General features: G+C 37.7%; 2 protein-coding genes across 2 annotated transcripts in view; one reads left to right on the forward strand and one right to left on the reverse strand.

Annotated features, from left to right (window-relative positions):
- LOC145935945 (uncharacterized) overlaps nucleotides 1–15,369 on the reverse strand; it is an 85,845-nt gene that overhangs the window by 630 nt on the left and 69,846 nt on the right. Inside the window, exon 7 of the mRNA XM_083037763.1 lies at nucleotides 11,486–11,583. The gene's annotated coding sequence lies outside the window, so the exon portion shown is untranslated. The remainder of the gene's footprint in view (nucleotides 1–11,485; nucleotides 11,584–15,369) is intronic.
- On the forward strand, nucleotides 1,093–10,049 carry Inx2 (innexin 2). The gene has a single exon (XM_083037760.1). It carries the CDS (start codon nucleotides 2,278–2,280, stop codon nucleotides 3,352–3,354), a length of 1,077 nt encoding a protein of 358 aa, XP_082893886.1. The 5' UTR covers nucleotides 1,093–2,277; the 3' UTR covers nucleotides 3,355–10,049.

Here is a 15,369-nt window from a genome sequence, read left to right on the forward strand (position 1 = left end):
TCGGTGCACAGGATGAATGAGAATTAGCAATTTAAGCACAATTAACGTAACAATTACGTAACAATTAATATTACATCTTTATACATATAAGTGTATATTTTCTTACATATTATTAGAAGTATCGTATTACGCTTAAATATTTATTAATCGTTAATAAAATCCAAGGGCTTGCAATTAAAAATTATTCAAATATATTAGCCACTGATATAAAATATTTGCGCACAAAGATATTTTTTTCTCTATAAATATTATGAACTTTCACGAAACAAGCATATCAAATATTAATTATTAATTCAATATAATAAGCAAGAGTTGAATATTATATACAAACATTTCTAACACCTATATAAATTCTATTATATGTATATAAACTGTCTCTGTGCCATATATCCGGTTTCTGGTTCTCTTCTGTTCTGGATAAAGGAAAACATTTTCTTGGAAATTCTTTGTATCGAAAAAAAAGGGAAAAGGAACAAAAAACCTAAAATAGGATCGACAGGTTCTTTGAATTCCTAGGCCTGCTAGGATGCTACCGTTGTAGCAATAACTACGCATATTTTATATATGTGTTGTAAGATTCTTCACGTGCATCTTTCGGAATAAATGTCATACGGCGTGAGAGTTTTACGGCGAATTAGCGAGTTTAGAGAGATATTATTGAGTAGATGCGAACGTTTTTTGTCACGCAACATTGCGTTAAAAAACAAAAAGTGGAGCGGCATAATTTTTCTCTAACCCATTTTCATTCATGGATTACGATGCCAGGACGTAACGAACGTATGCCACTGACCCACAGAAGGAAATATTATATAAAACAACTTATTACGCTTTATCGCGTAACAGGATATGATACGACAGACTTTGATGCAATCATATCCTTGCTTGTTTCTCATCTTTCTCTATTAATTATTTCATTCGGAGTATTGATAAAAAGATTAAGATACTTTACGTGAGCAAGAATTTAAAATGTATAAATTATATAAATGAGAGAGAAAAGAAAAGATACTCGAGAATCGATCAATTTTGAAAGTCATCTGTTATTAATATATTGATTAATATATCTCTTTTTCTTTATATAATTAACATAAATATTCATAATGAATATTCATCGATGTTGACGGAATCCTGTCGCATCTGTGTAAAATAAATAAATTCCGGGGTCAGAGAGAAATCATCTTTTACAAATAATAGTTCTCCATCTAGAATAAAGACACAGAAAACATTTTAATCGCGATTAGCGCTAATCGACTGAACGCGAACGGACCAAAGTGCTCGGATAGAATCCCACGCTCCCGCAGCCTCAGTAGCCAGTCGCCATGGTAACAACCATGCGAAGAGTCATGCCGCCGTCGCCGTGAACGACGGTGCCCGAGCGCCGCCGAAGTTTACCGAACGGGACCCGAGCCGAGAGGCCGAGAGCGACCGAGCGAGCGCCGATCGTCGGCGAAGGATAGAGCGAGAGGGCGTCGATGGAGATTATCTCACGAAAGGGAGAGACGAGGACGGACGTATAGCGTTAGGAGTTTAGGAGGGTGGTCGCGGGAGAGTAGTCGGTATTGTGTAGGTGGGGAGTGGGGACAGAGTCTCCCTACCGCGCCGCAGAAGCAACCAAGAACAGTTCTTGGTCCCCGACCGGCCTGTATGTAAGTCAGAAGACGGGAGAGAGAGAAGGACGGTGTGCGAGCGAGACAGGACAAGAGTGGGATCAGAGGGGGAGAGTTAGAAAGGGCAAAATAGAGAGAGAGAGACAGGGAAAAGGGAGCAGCTCGTGGAACTCGCCGTGTCCTCGCGTGCTTGTGTCGCGTCTCGAACGCAGCCATTACGGCAGAACCGCTCGGTAACATCGTGCGTAGCGTCATAAACGCGTGGCCCGTGTTGTTGCGTGCGTGAACGTTGTATAGTACACAATACAAGGGCGTATATATACGGAGCGCACGTGTGCGAGTCCGAGCGAATTGACGACGACGACGCCGCCGCCGTTGAGGGGTTGGTTGGTTGACGTTACGCGAGTGCGAAACGAGGAAGCGCGGAAGCTGCCGAGCGCGCACGACGTTGTCGCGTCTCTGTCTCGCGTGGAAGCTTCTTCACGAAGGACCGTACAAAACGAATTCGGTTTGTGACCGGAGCGCACATCAGTTTGCGATCGGACGAGGAGACATTATCGGAAAAAGACGGTACGTGCGCGCGTGTTTGTGTGCGTGAAGTTGTGTCCGGTAGAAGAAATTCCAAGGAGGAAATTTTTATCAAGGAAGAAAGAGGGTAACGTTAGCCGCCACCATGTTTGACGTGTTCGGTTCCGTGAAGGGGCTGCTGAAGCTCGACTCGGTGTGCATCGACAACAATGTGTTCCGGTTGCATTACAAGGCCACGGTGATCTTACTGATCATCTTCTCCCTGCTGGTGACGTCCCGGCAATACATCGGCGATCCGATCGACTGCATCGTCGACGAGATCCCGCTTCACGTGATGGACACCTACTGCTGGATCTACTCGACCTTCACGATCCCGGAACGAACCGGCATTATCGGCAAGGATATGGTGCAACCCGGGGTAGCCGCTCACGTCGAGGGCGAGGACGAGATAAAATACCACAAGTACTACCAGTGGGTCTGCTTCACCCTCTTCTTCCAAGCGATCCTCTTCTACGTTCCGCGCTACCTGTGGAAGACATGGGAGGGCGGTAGGGTCAAGATGCTGGTGCTGGATCTCAACTGCCCGGTGGTGAGCGAGGACTGCAAGAGCGACCGGCGTAAACTCCTGGTCGACTATTTCACCACGAATTTGCACTCGCAGAATTTCTATGCTTACCGCTTCTTCCTGTGCGAGGTGCTGAACTTTGTCAACGTAATCGGCCAGATCTTCTTCATAGACTTCTTCCTGGACGGCGAGTTCACCACTTACGGCTCCGACGTCATCAGGTTCACCGAGATGGAGCCCGAGGAGCGTATCGATCCCATGTCCCGGGTCTTCCCGAAGGTGACCAAGTGCACGTTCCACAAATATGGTGCGTCCGGGACGGTGCAGAAGTTCGACGGTCTCTGCGTGCTGCCGCTCAACATCGTCAACGAGAAGATCTACGTGTTCCTCTGGTTCTGGTTCATCATCCTGTCGATCCTGAGCGGTCTCAGTCTCCTCTATCGTGCTGCGGTGATACTCGGCCCGAAGCTCCGGATGGTGCTGTTGCGAGCTCGCTCGCGTCTCTCGTCGTCGGAGCAGATCAAGAGCATCAGCGACAAGTGCCAGATAGGCGACTGGTTCGTTCTCTACCAGCTCGGCAAGAACATCGACCCGCTCGTCTACAAGCAGCTCATCGCCGACCTGGCCATCAAACTGCAAGGAAAGGAGAACGTATAACTCAGACTGGACTATGCATTGGGAAAAGGGCCTCTCCAGAGAAGTCTTTCGAAGGATCCCTCGTCTACTCTTCCAGAGCAGAAAGACTGTCCTGCTCGCGTCAGAGTGAGAGGAAGCGAACGGTAGGATCAGTCTCCAGATTTAGAGACCAGAGGGAAAAGGGAGCCGTAAACCGATTATCGCGGATAGGAAGACGAGGATTTTGAAAAAATTTAGCGTCTCTTAGGTCGAATTGCACCGGTTTGGTCCAGCGTACTTCGGATTAATATAATTCGCTGTCTCTTTCTTCATAGTATATTTTATATATATAATATGGATAAAGAGAGGAGAGAGAGAGAGAGAGAGAGAGAGAGGAGAGGGGAAGATCTCGAGCTAATCGGACATTTTAGTTTTACCTTAATTAATTCTTAGATTCTCGAATTATATCAAGGATATCCTGAATTATAGTTCGATCTACGTTAATTATTGGATTAATAATTTATATAAACCTCCCCCCTCCTTCCGCGCTTTAGAGTTCATACATTGGTAAAGAAGTGAGATTTAGTCAATCGTGGTTAATCGGGAATAATAAAAGTTATTACTTTCTCTCAATCGTAGCTAGATAATTAATAATTAATTTTATTATTAACGTAGTTTAAGTTTAAGTCGGCTTTCTTTGCCTGCGAATTTTCAATTCTTATTCCGAAACGAGAGACAAAGAGAGAGAAGAACAATGCAACATGCAACATTTTACACACGTCGGTGCAATTGGGCCTCGGTAGTTTCATTTTTTTTTTATTATTATTTTATTTCTTCTCTCTTGTGAACCAAGACCTTTGCATCTCGCCGCGTTCCTCTCTTTCGTGCATTTTACACGCTTGCATTCGACGGTGTTAGGTTTACGGTCGAGACAAAGCGTGCTGATTCGCCGCCCGTCTCTTTCTCCTCTTCATCTTCGCGTCGAAGTCTCTCTCTCCTCGTCTTCGAGGATCCTTTCACATCGAAGCAGTGGCGGCAGAGAGTTTCCCATCGATTTTACATCCGCCTATTCCGCTCGTTTCTACTCGTTTGTCCGCTTCCTATATTTTATATCTCGTTCACACGCTCTTAGATTTTCTCGAACCAAGTTTTGACTTCTCCCATCGAGCTCTTATCTAACGTTTGTTGATTTAATTTTCGCAAATTGTGCATTATTTTGTAATACGATTTTTGAATTTTTATAATAGATTTTTTTTCTTTTATTGAACGCATTTGTTTAAAACATTACTTTGTATATTGCGCTAGAGATTATAATTTTTTTTTCTCGGAAAAAAAATGCGACTCGATCGCAAAGAATATAGAGATTCTCTTTTACTTTTATAAAATTCCGATAAATCGTTCGATGTTTGTACAAGACAAGTTTCTTTTCGCGTATATATGCTTACAAGGCAGATCGAATGACGATAATGTTCATGGCGTATGAACGATTAATTATAAACAATCGCGCAGTTCGACTAGCAAGTTTAATTAACAGCAATGAAAATTAATTAAGAGCTTAAGAAAAAGCTCCATTATTCTTTTATTTTTCCTTCGTCGAATTAATAATGAAAAAAAAAAAAAAGATTCACCGGAGTTTGTCGTCCCGTGCGCGAGTTTTTATTCAACGCGTGTTCTCTGCGGCAAAGTGTACATAAAGTTTGCAATAAAGTTTGCGGATAAAGCCTCTCATCACGAACAACGTCCTATGGTCATATGTATGTATGCGTGCAAACGGAGAATAAAAAATCCCGGTCTTCCGCGAAGCGCTTCACCGACCTCTGTCTGTGCATTCGTTCCTCGCTTGCATTCCTACGAGCCTCGTACGAAGCTACGAACATGTATGTACATACATACGTCTTCGTTCGTTCGTGATGGAACGATCTGCCTTGTAAAAAGTTATACGAGAAAATCTAGGAGAGCGAAACGCACGCGCGGGAGTTTTATTGAGTTCCGCGTTTCCTTTTTCTCGGAATATATTTATTTGGATTTTACACCACGTTGAAATAGAACGGAAACTATCCTTCGAAAAAAACGAGAAGAGAGAGAAAAAGAAAGAAGGAGAGAGAGAGAGAGAGAGAGAGAGAGAGAGAGAGAAGCACCTGTGAAAGAGCTTAAAAGAGCGCGAGGTCCTCCCGGCACTCTCGGAAACCTTCGTTCGTTAGAGACTTGGATAAAGCGTGTGATAAAGCGAGGGACGGCGTGTTATCTCTATTGTTAGCTCTATTCTTGCTTCATTTTTCTTGCTTTAATTTTTTTTGGTTTACGAGAGCTAAAAGTACATCTCGAGCTGGACAAAGAGATAGGATTGTCCATATTATATCTAATATATATTTAATCGCGACCGGATGTATCCGCAGAGAGAGATTGATTTGTATCTGTGAAGAGTTCCTGTGTTACTTATCGTAAAAGATTTGATTTTAATTTCATTCTATTGTATGAACTCGTAACCTTTGTACATCTCTCTCATGATTCATAATTCTATATATATGTTCTTTCGATTGCGCCGCCCCCCGCAAACCCTAACTTTTGGTTTCTTCTGATTACTTTGATCTTTCTTATATATTTTAGAAGTGTATCGTAGAAATATGTATGTATATTGTAGGTATAGTAGAGAGAACAAAAAATTTTCAATTGTACATGTATATGAGCATAGAGTGAGAGAGAAAAAGAACGCAAGAGAATGACAAAGAGAAGAGAGAAGGAAGAGGAGAGCTGTGCGTGTGTGTATGTGTGTGTATGTGTGTGTGTGTATGTATGTGCGTGTAAGTGTAGATAGATATTAACGCGCGTCCGTCTTCCTCGTATTTCATCATTCCACGCCCTAAAAGACATGTACGCACAATTTTCTATGCGAGGAACTGAAACTACGTCGCAATTAGATTACAATTGTTGCGCTGTATCTTGCGTCAGTTTTTTTTTTTTTTTTTTAATATAAGATTAATGTATCGAGGGACTAAGTGTGTTGTAACGTATATAAGAGATGTTACATATGCGATATTCTTCGTCAATTATCTTTTATGATACAAATTTACGATATAAAAGTGATGTATCGAGGGACCAAGTTGGAATAGCTATGTTACAAGCATTCCTCAAATCTATCATCTTTTGCTTTCATGATATATATAAGACTGGAATAATCATATGAGAATTGGCGATTTAGTAATATTTGTAATATCGCGACAACATTGTCACAGATATCTCTAGGCGTAAAATAAAAAAAATATTGAAATTATTATATCTAAATATAATTTCGCGAATGATAAGAATTGTTGTTGGTCTACATTCGTCCATCGACATCACGTTTGAGGTGATAGTTTAGATACTTCGTACAGAGATAAATAAATGAGGGGAGCACTATTTTTTTGTACCGTTCGTATATTCTATACATAGCTCTATTTTACGCGAAATGTATTCTATACTGGTCTTTTTTTAATATTCCGTTGACGTGTACGCCTGGAATACTTAATATTCCGATCCGAGTACGTTGAGTCGCTTGTATTACTCGATAGAAGCCGAAATCAGGTTTTATAATACCGTTGTCAGCGATACTTTTCACAAAGAAGTCCACGTGGGAGAGACGGACACGTCAACGTTTCGCCGATTTCACGCTAAAAACGATTGTCAAAGTTTTATCGAGATAGCAATAACGAGATAACAGATGATTATAAAGGGCTATAAACATTTACGATATACGATACTAGTGTTCAAATTATACGATGCTAAGAGCTCGCAGTTATATTTACTATGGAAAAACCGATACGATCGATCCCGATAATACAATTTCGCGTCTTATCTTAATCCTGTATAAATACAATTATATACGCGAAAATGAGACATCACAATTCCTCGGTATCTTTTTATCAGAGAGAGTATAAGAAAAATTTAATAAAGATTTATTTATATAAAAGCAATGAGAATAAAATTTAAAAAAAGAATTCCGAAGATTTTCTGTTTTCTGGAAACTGTCAAATCTGATATTAGCGTGTCAGCGTAAATTTCACAATACGTGAATACAGATATTCCAACATCTCTCTCATGGCATTGTAATGCGTCCCGGTTCGAACGCGTTACAAACGCCTGCCTTTCGCGACGAACGTGTGTGGAGCATACGAATGGATAGTTGTAGCGCTACAAACGGGAATTTATTAAAGAGAGGAAGAGAAAAAAACGCGATTTATATATATTATTCGATTTTATATATATAATTATATATATATGTATATATTATATGTATATAATCGGATAATATAATAATATTATTATATTTTTTCGATTATTTAATTTTATATATTTTATAAAATATATAAAATTTCATTTTATATATATATATATATTATATATATATATATATTATATATATTCGTTTCTCCGCCATATCTAAAACATTTCCACGTAAGAGAGATCTTATGCTCAAAGTAAGACTGCCAGGTAATCGAAACACTTCGCTCGTCGCCCCGTGATTTTGTATCACTTTCAGACGTATACGCGAGATAGAGTTATATTATTACGAACATAAGACCGGTTTATATCCGATATTATCTATCGCACATTACTTTGCTCGACTTGTTAACTTTTGAAGAACGCTCTAGAAAATCTTTTGCATAATATTATTATATATTTCTCTCCTCTTTGTCGGGATGAGCGTCTTCTTCGCCTCGCTTTATTTCTTGTTGCTTTTCTGCGGCAATAATGATTGTCTTGACTTTTCATTCCTTCAATTTATTTCCTAGAAAAAAACTGCACATGATGTGATTACGTCAAATAATAAGTGCCTAATTAATGTTAGATATAAAGTGCATTCCTTTTAATAATTAATCGACATTCCAGTAAAATTCGTGGTTTTTTTCGAAATAATTTACTTATTGTATGCTCTATATGTTTTCTACAAAATTTATTTATAAATATTTCAGAAATTAAAAAATTCTTAATTTAACAGAAATTTTAAATTCTAACAAAGAGAAATAGAAAAAGATTGTATAGTTTGTGAAACTGTGCCAACATTCCGTCATTATCAAAGTTGATAAAAGGTATTGAACATTAAATTAAAATTAAAATAGAAATAAATAATGTTTGTTAATTTGTGTGCAATTGCAGTTTGCACACAATCAAAAAAAAAGAGGGAGATATTTTCCGGTAGTTTCTAATCGAGAAATATAAATTGTTATTATACCGCGACTAGATAATTATATACCGTATAATTCATCACCAAAAGTGCCTGCATCCTGCCAAGCGTAGATAAGAACTCTCGCCTCCTTTCGCTCGCGAATTTTACGATACGGCGCTTCCAGCAGTAGGTGCAACGTAACACATCGATATTGCATCGTATTAATATATACATGCATTCCTCTGCCCGATTTCCATTTATATTTGAAAGAGAGTGAGAAGATTCGTCCACACAAGCACATGTTCTCGCGCCTACTGCACAGTGATAAGACAGAAAAAAGATATAAATATATATATATAATAGTATATATATTATATAGTATAAATATATATAAGAGAGAGAGAGAGAGGGTGTTTATGTGGAAATAGATACGAAGTATATATATATGAATATACTTAGTATATATACATATCTTCAAATGTGTCTACTTGCAACGCACACAGTATAAGATAGATACAGGCGAGATTGGCGCATTGCCTTCTTTATACTTTAGGATTTTTTTTCTTCGTTAATATCAGATAATTACAAGAATAATTAAAATTAGGAGAGATAATACCTATACTATCTGCGATATGATGATAGGGCTTAAGAAAAACGGTAGTCGTACATCGCGTACGTGTCAAACGATCATGTCATGGGTGTTTTGTCCGTGTGTTTGTGTGTGTGTGTGTATGTGTGTGTATGTATGATGTGCGTAATCGAGGGGTATAATTCCAGTCAGTTCTCTGTATTTTTGATGCTATGCAAATACGAGAAAAAAAAAATTGCGCTCCACGTCAGTCGCCATCAAAATTCAGCATCAAAATGCGCGATACGTGCGTCATTTTCCGTGCGTAGCATCGGAATCCGATTTCGAAATTGTTACCTCTTTTTGGGAGGCTTCACCGCGAATTAAGAATGAATGTATTAAGAACGTATTAAGGGCGAGAACGAGAGGCACCACCCCGACATACTCGAAGGACGAAGGACAATGTACATCGCCGCGTAGGAAATTATTATATTCTTATATATATATGTGTATCTCTTACTTATATATTATCATCTTCGCTCTTCGAGCCGCGCGCGAATAATTATCATAATGTGCGGCCAGAGAACACACTGCCCTCCTAAAGGAATGAATGTTATATATATATACATATATATATATATTTTAATACGAAATGTTTTCTTGTGAAATTAAACTAATAAACATCAACGATTATAAGTAAAGATTATTTTGACATTTTTCGGTGACCTCGTTTCCCCCCTTTTCTCCTTTCCTGATTATTTACGCAATGATGTGTGATGGTAGATGCGCGGGTTTTTGCTAGGTCAATGGTAAGTGAGAACGTGGGTGTGAAAGGAAAACTTGTTTTATGGAATTTATTATATGACTCTTCATTAGGATAGAACGCACCAAGAATATGTGTTCTTTTAGTTATAAAGATATTGTTTAAAAAAAAACTTGTTCCATATCTTTTGATTGTAAGAACAGATTCTTTCAAAAAATAGATTAGCTGTTAATTTGAGAAAATATAAAGAAAATTCATTATTTATTATAAGCATTTAACATTTTAAAATTAAAATAGAGATAAGTAGAAATAAGTTTAAGATTAAATCGCATACAAATAAATTTAGTGACATCTGTGCTTCTATTTTTATCTTGATTATATTTTTAAAATTGTATGTAATATACACGAACACGACAATAATGTTTCAGTCAATTAGCTGTAAATCAAAATCTACAATAATCTGGAGAAGTTATATAAATAAAATTCAAAATAATATAAATCACGAAATTTTTAAATTATTTATTATCTGCAATCATTTAAATACCATCACATAAAAGATGTGCATAATGCAAACGTACGAGCGTGTGTTCACGTTTCCTTTTAAATTCGATATTAATGGAATGTCGAGCGAACGATCTCCAGCGATAAACGAGAACAACCGTAACGGACAATAATTAGGATGCGAACGATAAGATGCAGATAAGATGCGGTCGTAAAAGATCATAACCGAGGATCTCGCTGAAAGAGCTACGTATATCTTCCGAGTGGTTCTCCCCCGAAACGACACGATGTCGGGTCTATCTAAAATCGGATCGTAAACTGCGCAAAGCACAGGCGACCCTGTGCGTCGCGACTTCTATTATATCTATACACATGTACCTACACACAGCTGCCGATTTCATTACGCATCTCGCGTAACGAGAGGAGGGCTCCTGCACGTGCGTGTCCTCTTGTCAGCGCGATTAACTAACCGGAGAAGAGAGACCATCGGAGTGCACATCGCGCGCGTTCGAGGTCCAAGCAATTGTACACAAATCGCTCCCTCCTGCGATCATCATCAGGTACAACGTTATTGCACTTGAACCGCATTAACGGACTAAATTCTCCCGCGCGTACAAAATTGCCCGTCATTATCCGGAGGGGGAAAATTATCATCGTGAAGCCTGAAGCCATTCCTTGCCGAGGAATTTCGGTGCGAGATTTCTATAAGCGTTAATATATATGCGTTATTATCGCGATATTGCCTTCTCTTTGCGGATTTTTATTTCTTTTATTTAATTAGCTGCCGCTAATTGCCACTTACGCGCGTACTCGTTAAACTGTTGCTTAACGGTTCATTTCGCGTTTGTGCGAGACTAATTTTAAATATTTTCCTTGAATTTATCTAATACTTGTATCATGTTCTGTATGTAATACACAAGCAAGTCTTATCATTATAATTGCTTCTTCTTAGAGAAAAAAAATGAATTTAGCATTTTTTTTTAATAAAAATTCCATGATAATTATTTTTTTTAGAAAAGGTTTAATATACTTTTTCTTTTTTTTTTTTTTATAGAAATTTCATTATCGCACGGGTTAATTAAATTAAAATTACAGACAATTTCTTTCATTGGATAATTTTTCTTCTATCTAAAGACATCTTATATAAAAGTTCATAGACACGCGGAATACATCGCCAGTAATATTCATTTAGTCTCACCTAATGAATTCTCGTAAGACTGTGAATCGCTCACAAATTACAGGTAAGTGCCGACAGGAACGGTCATCACACATTCCACAATGTAAAGCTGATGATCTCTGAAACAAACGTATATATGTGTCAGTTAATTATTTTCTACACAAAATATACAACTTGAAAAAAATGGATACAAATATTTCTGTGTAGATGAATTAATTCTGCATCGAATCTTTTGAATCGTTTGCGATTGAAACAGTAACATAAATTATGTGATAATTATATAGGAATGTAAACGAGCGGAAAAAAAATAAAATTCTTGCACCTTTTCTAAAAATGTAATTTTCTCTATTCATTATAATAAAACGAAAAGGTTTTTATATTTTATAAATACAAAAATTCAGATAGGAAATGGACTAATAAAAGAGCCAGGCGTAAAAAACAAGCGCGAGAAACTTATCTTTAAATCTTCTTTATTTGACTTGAACATTTTGGTTTTTTCTTGGACTATTTTTTCAATAGATAAATTGGGTAAAAATTACAAAGAAAATTTATGTGTCTTGATTCTCAAGAGGTCTTGACACGTTTTTCACTCCTTTGTTCATCTCGTCTTTGCTTTGGTGAGTATCCTTTTTTTATTCTATTCTTTTACTCATTTTTCCATCAAGATTTTTTACATTATTTCCTCCAACTTTCACTTCAATTGTCAATACCTAATTTTTAGGACTATTCTCGTAATCTCTTAATTGGTGAAAGCAATAGATTTACCGAAACAAATCCATGTAAGGACGCATGAATTTTCTTTGTAATTTTGTCAATTGTTATGCTGAAAATGGTCCAAAAAAGGACTGAAACATTCAAGTCAAACAAAGATAAATTTGTTGCGTCTGGCTTTAGTCCATTTTCTATCTGAGTTTTTATTATCTACGAAGAATCAATATAATGATTTTGGTGAAAATTTTTCCTGTCAGACATTGCAATGATTTATTGTTAAGTCCCTAAACAAATTTATCAAACAATTTTTAAAAGTATTTTTAACGATAATTTGTACCAATGTCTTATTAATTTGTATAGTGGCTCAACTTTAAGGGCTAGAAAAGAGCGCTACAAAAGCGCTTTTGGTCTCGGAAGTTTCGCGTGTCAGCGAAAAAATTAATTTTTTATAAATTATATATATATTGGACAAAATTAAAAAATTATCTGATCTATAAAAAAGATAAATATATATACAATACAAAATAATACGATAAGAAATATAAAAAAGATGTATGCAACTGATTTGCTTGTACTGAGCGGCTTAAATTCTATGGGCTCAACTTTAAGCGCTAGAAAAGAATAGCGCTTTTGGTCTCGGAGGTTTCGTGTGTCAGCGAAAAAATTAATTTTTTATAAATTATATATTGTGTGGATAAAATTAAAAAATTATCTGACCTGTAAAAAAGATAAGTATATATACAATAAACAAAATAATACGATAAAAAGTATAAAAAAGATGTATGCAACTGATTTCCTTGTACTGAGCGGCTTAAACTCTATGGGTTTCCGTATAAATCCGTCCCTGGATGAATCTCGAATCGGTGCCGCGGTCTAGATGAAATACCGGCTGAGCCAGGATACGATGGTCCCCGGCTGGTGCCCGATCGAGGTGTACGTGCGGTACACACGTAAGACCTCACGCTGAACGTGGACAGGCGAGGACGGGCCCTTTCTTTCGAGGACTCGTTCGCTCTGCCAGCGGCTCGACTCGCCGGGGCCAATGGCCGGTCAAAGTCCCACCTTCGACGTTTGCCAGTTTTTGCCTCCCCCCTCGTCCTTCTCGGGCACCTCTTCGCCTGGTATAGTATAGCGGTCTCACCCTCTCGGCATCGTCTTCCATGGATTCGCCGTGGTCTCCCATGGTCCGAAGTCCGAACTCCTTGTACGCGGTTTCCCCTTAAGGGGCAAGGGGAGAGGAGAGGAAGTTCTCGTCAAATCGAAACTCGACGGCGTTGACGAGCTATCACGTGAACATTTGAGATTTCATTCGAGAGTATCCTTGTAGGCATTTTATCAAAATCTAAAATTAAATTCGATAAGAATATTTTTTTTTTCGAAGTGACGACATTTTAGTGACCAAAGGTTCTAATTTCTAAATTTTTTATGTGATATACCTATACTTCAAAGTCAATATTTGATATTCTCGAAATGACCGATGAATCAAGATTTACTTTTACAATGACCGTTGTGGAACGAGTCTGGGAACGAAAGAAATTCCAACTAACTTCCGAGAGCGGCTATGCGCGAACCTCGGATTAGCAACTGACACCTAAGCTCAGGAATATGTAATGCGTTCAATGAGCACGTACGAGCTCAGGTTGCCTTTGTATACTCGCGTGTCGTGTCGTGTCGTAAGTAGGTATCGTATCGTTCGAACGTATGATTCGTTCGTTAATAGCTGGATTTGTAATTGGAGCTTGTTATGTGTGCACCGGCAAACTAGATAACGTACATCGAGCATTAACACAAGTGATCATGCAATTTCAGTTTTAATTGATGACTATGTTACACTATGACGCAATGTTACACACGAACCATTCATCAACGAAGATGCGAAAAAACTCGCGAGAGAAATAATATTTTACTCGCAGAGAAAAATGAATTATCCTCGACAAAGATAGCTACTTTGCACGAGTTAGGTCTATTGATAAGTGATTCATCTAAATTACGTCACACTGTATTATAACGTGTGCACGATTATAGATTACAAGAATAAGAATGCGATATCTCTCCTTCTACTTGCTCTTTTAATTAATATTTCAAATAGCTATTAAATCATCAAATATGTCAAGTATTAATTTGGTCGAGCAAATATAAATCGTTTGAGAGTAATTTATTCTACTATTCCTATCCACAATTCCTGCCTGTCTCCTCTCTTTCTCTCTCTTCGTCTACTCACATCATCATTCCATTACTGTATGCTTGAGTATATTAATTTATTACGCAATGGCAGATTTCCTCGAGTTGTTCCAAATACCACGAGATCCTCAAAATCATTGCACATTCGCATATTTATAACTCCATCTGTTTTCATAATTATTAGAGTCGTAAATCAAATTTATACGTCGTTCTGCTCGCTATAAACAACGACGATAGATATATTATTTCAAGTATAAATGTTATTCCCACTTAGCTCTTGGAATTTTAAGTTCTCCATTTTATCATTGAGAGTCTTCACGTATCCCTCACGAGCGAACTCACGTTCTCGTCCAGTTCTGAAAATGCTGTTTGTCCAGAGTCAGTCGTGTTACACGTGCAACGTGTAACGCGACCGCTCTCCATAGCGGTTTATTATTCTGATCTAGTCGTTAATGTCGGATTACTGTCTGCTCGCGTTTTAGTATGCGACGCGACAATTCGTCATAGATGAACGTTTCCTTCGGGATAAATACACGCCTCGCACGCGTAGAATCACATTGCGTGTAACGAGCGCATCGCACAGCTCTTTCTAATTTATTGGTGTCGGGTGGAAATGCCTTTTCATAGCACCAACATGGGCAAGTAAACGTATGTACGACGTGATGCCGTATAAATTCGCGAATAAGATGATTTATCATGTTTATATAATATTATATTATTTATATATTTTTGTATATGTTTATATATGTAATTTCCTATTTTAATTGATAATTATTGTATATATTAAAAATTATACATATTTTGTGAATTTTATTGTACTTTAAATTGAGGTAGACTAGATAATTTTATCAAGAAAAATATGGTTAAGATAATACGGTTAAATAATACAGCATTTCTGATAAAAGTCGTAATGTTTCATGCAATGCTGTTGTCACCGCTTTATACTTTTATGATATATGACGATTGGACTTGATCTGATATCTCTCTTTGTAAGCATTTAACATTCTGGAAAC

The sequence above is a fragment of the Prenolepis imparis genome, unplaced genomic scaffold (assembly GCF_030444845.1).
Source record: "Prenolepis imparis isolate NDT839.2.m4 unplaced genomic scaffold, iyPreImpa1.0 SCAF_5, whole genome shotgun sequence".
Classification (NCBI taxonomy): Eukaryota; Metazoa; Arthropoda; class Insecta; order Hymenoptera; family Formicidae; genus Prenolepis; species Prenolepis imparis.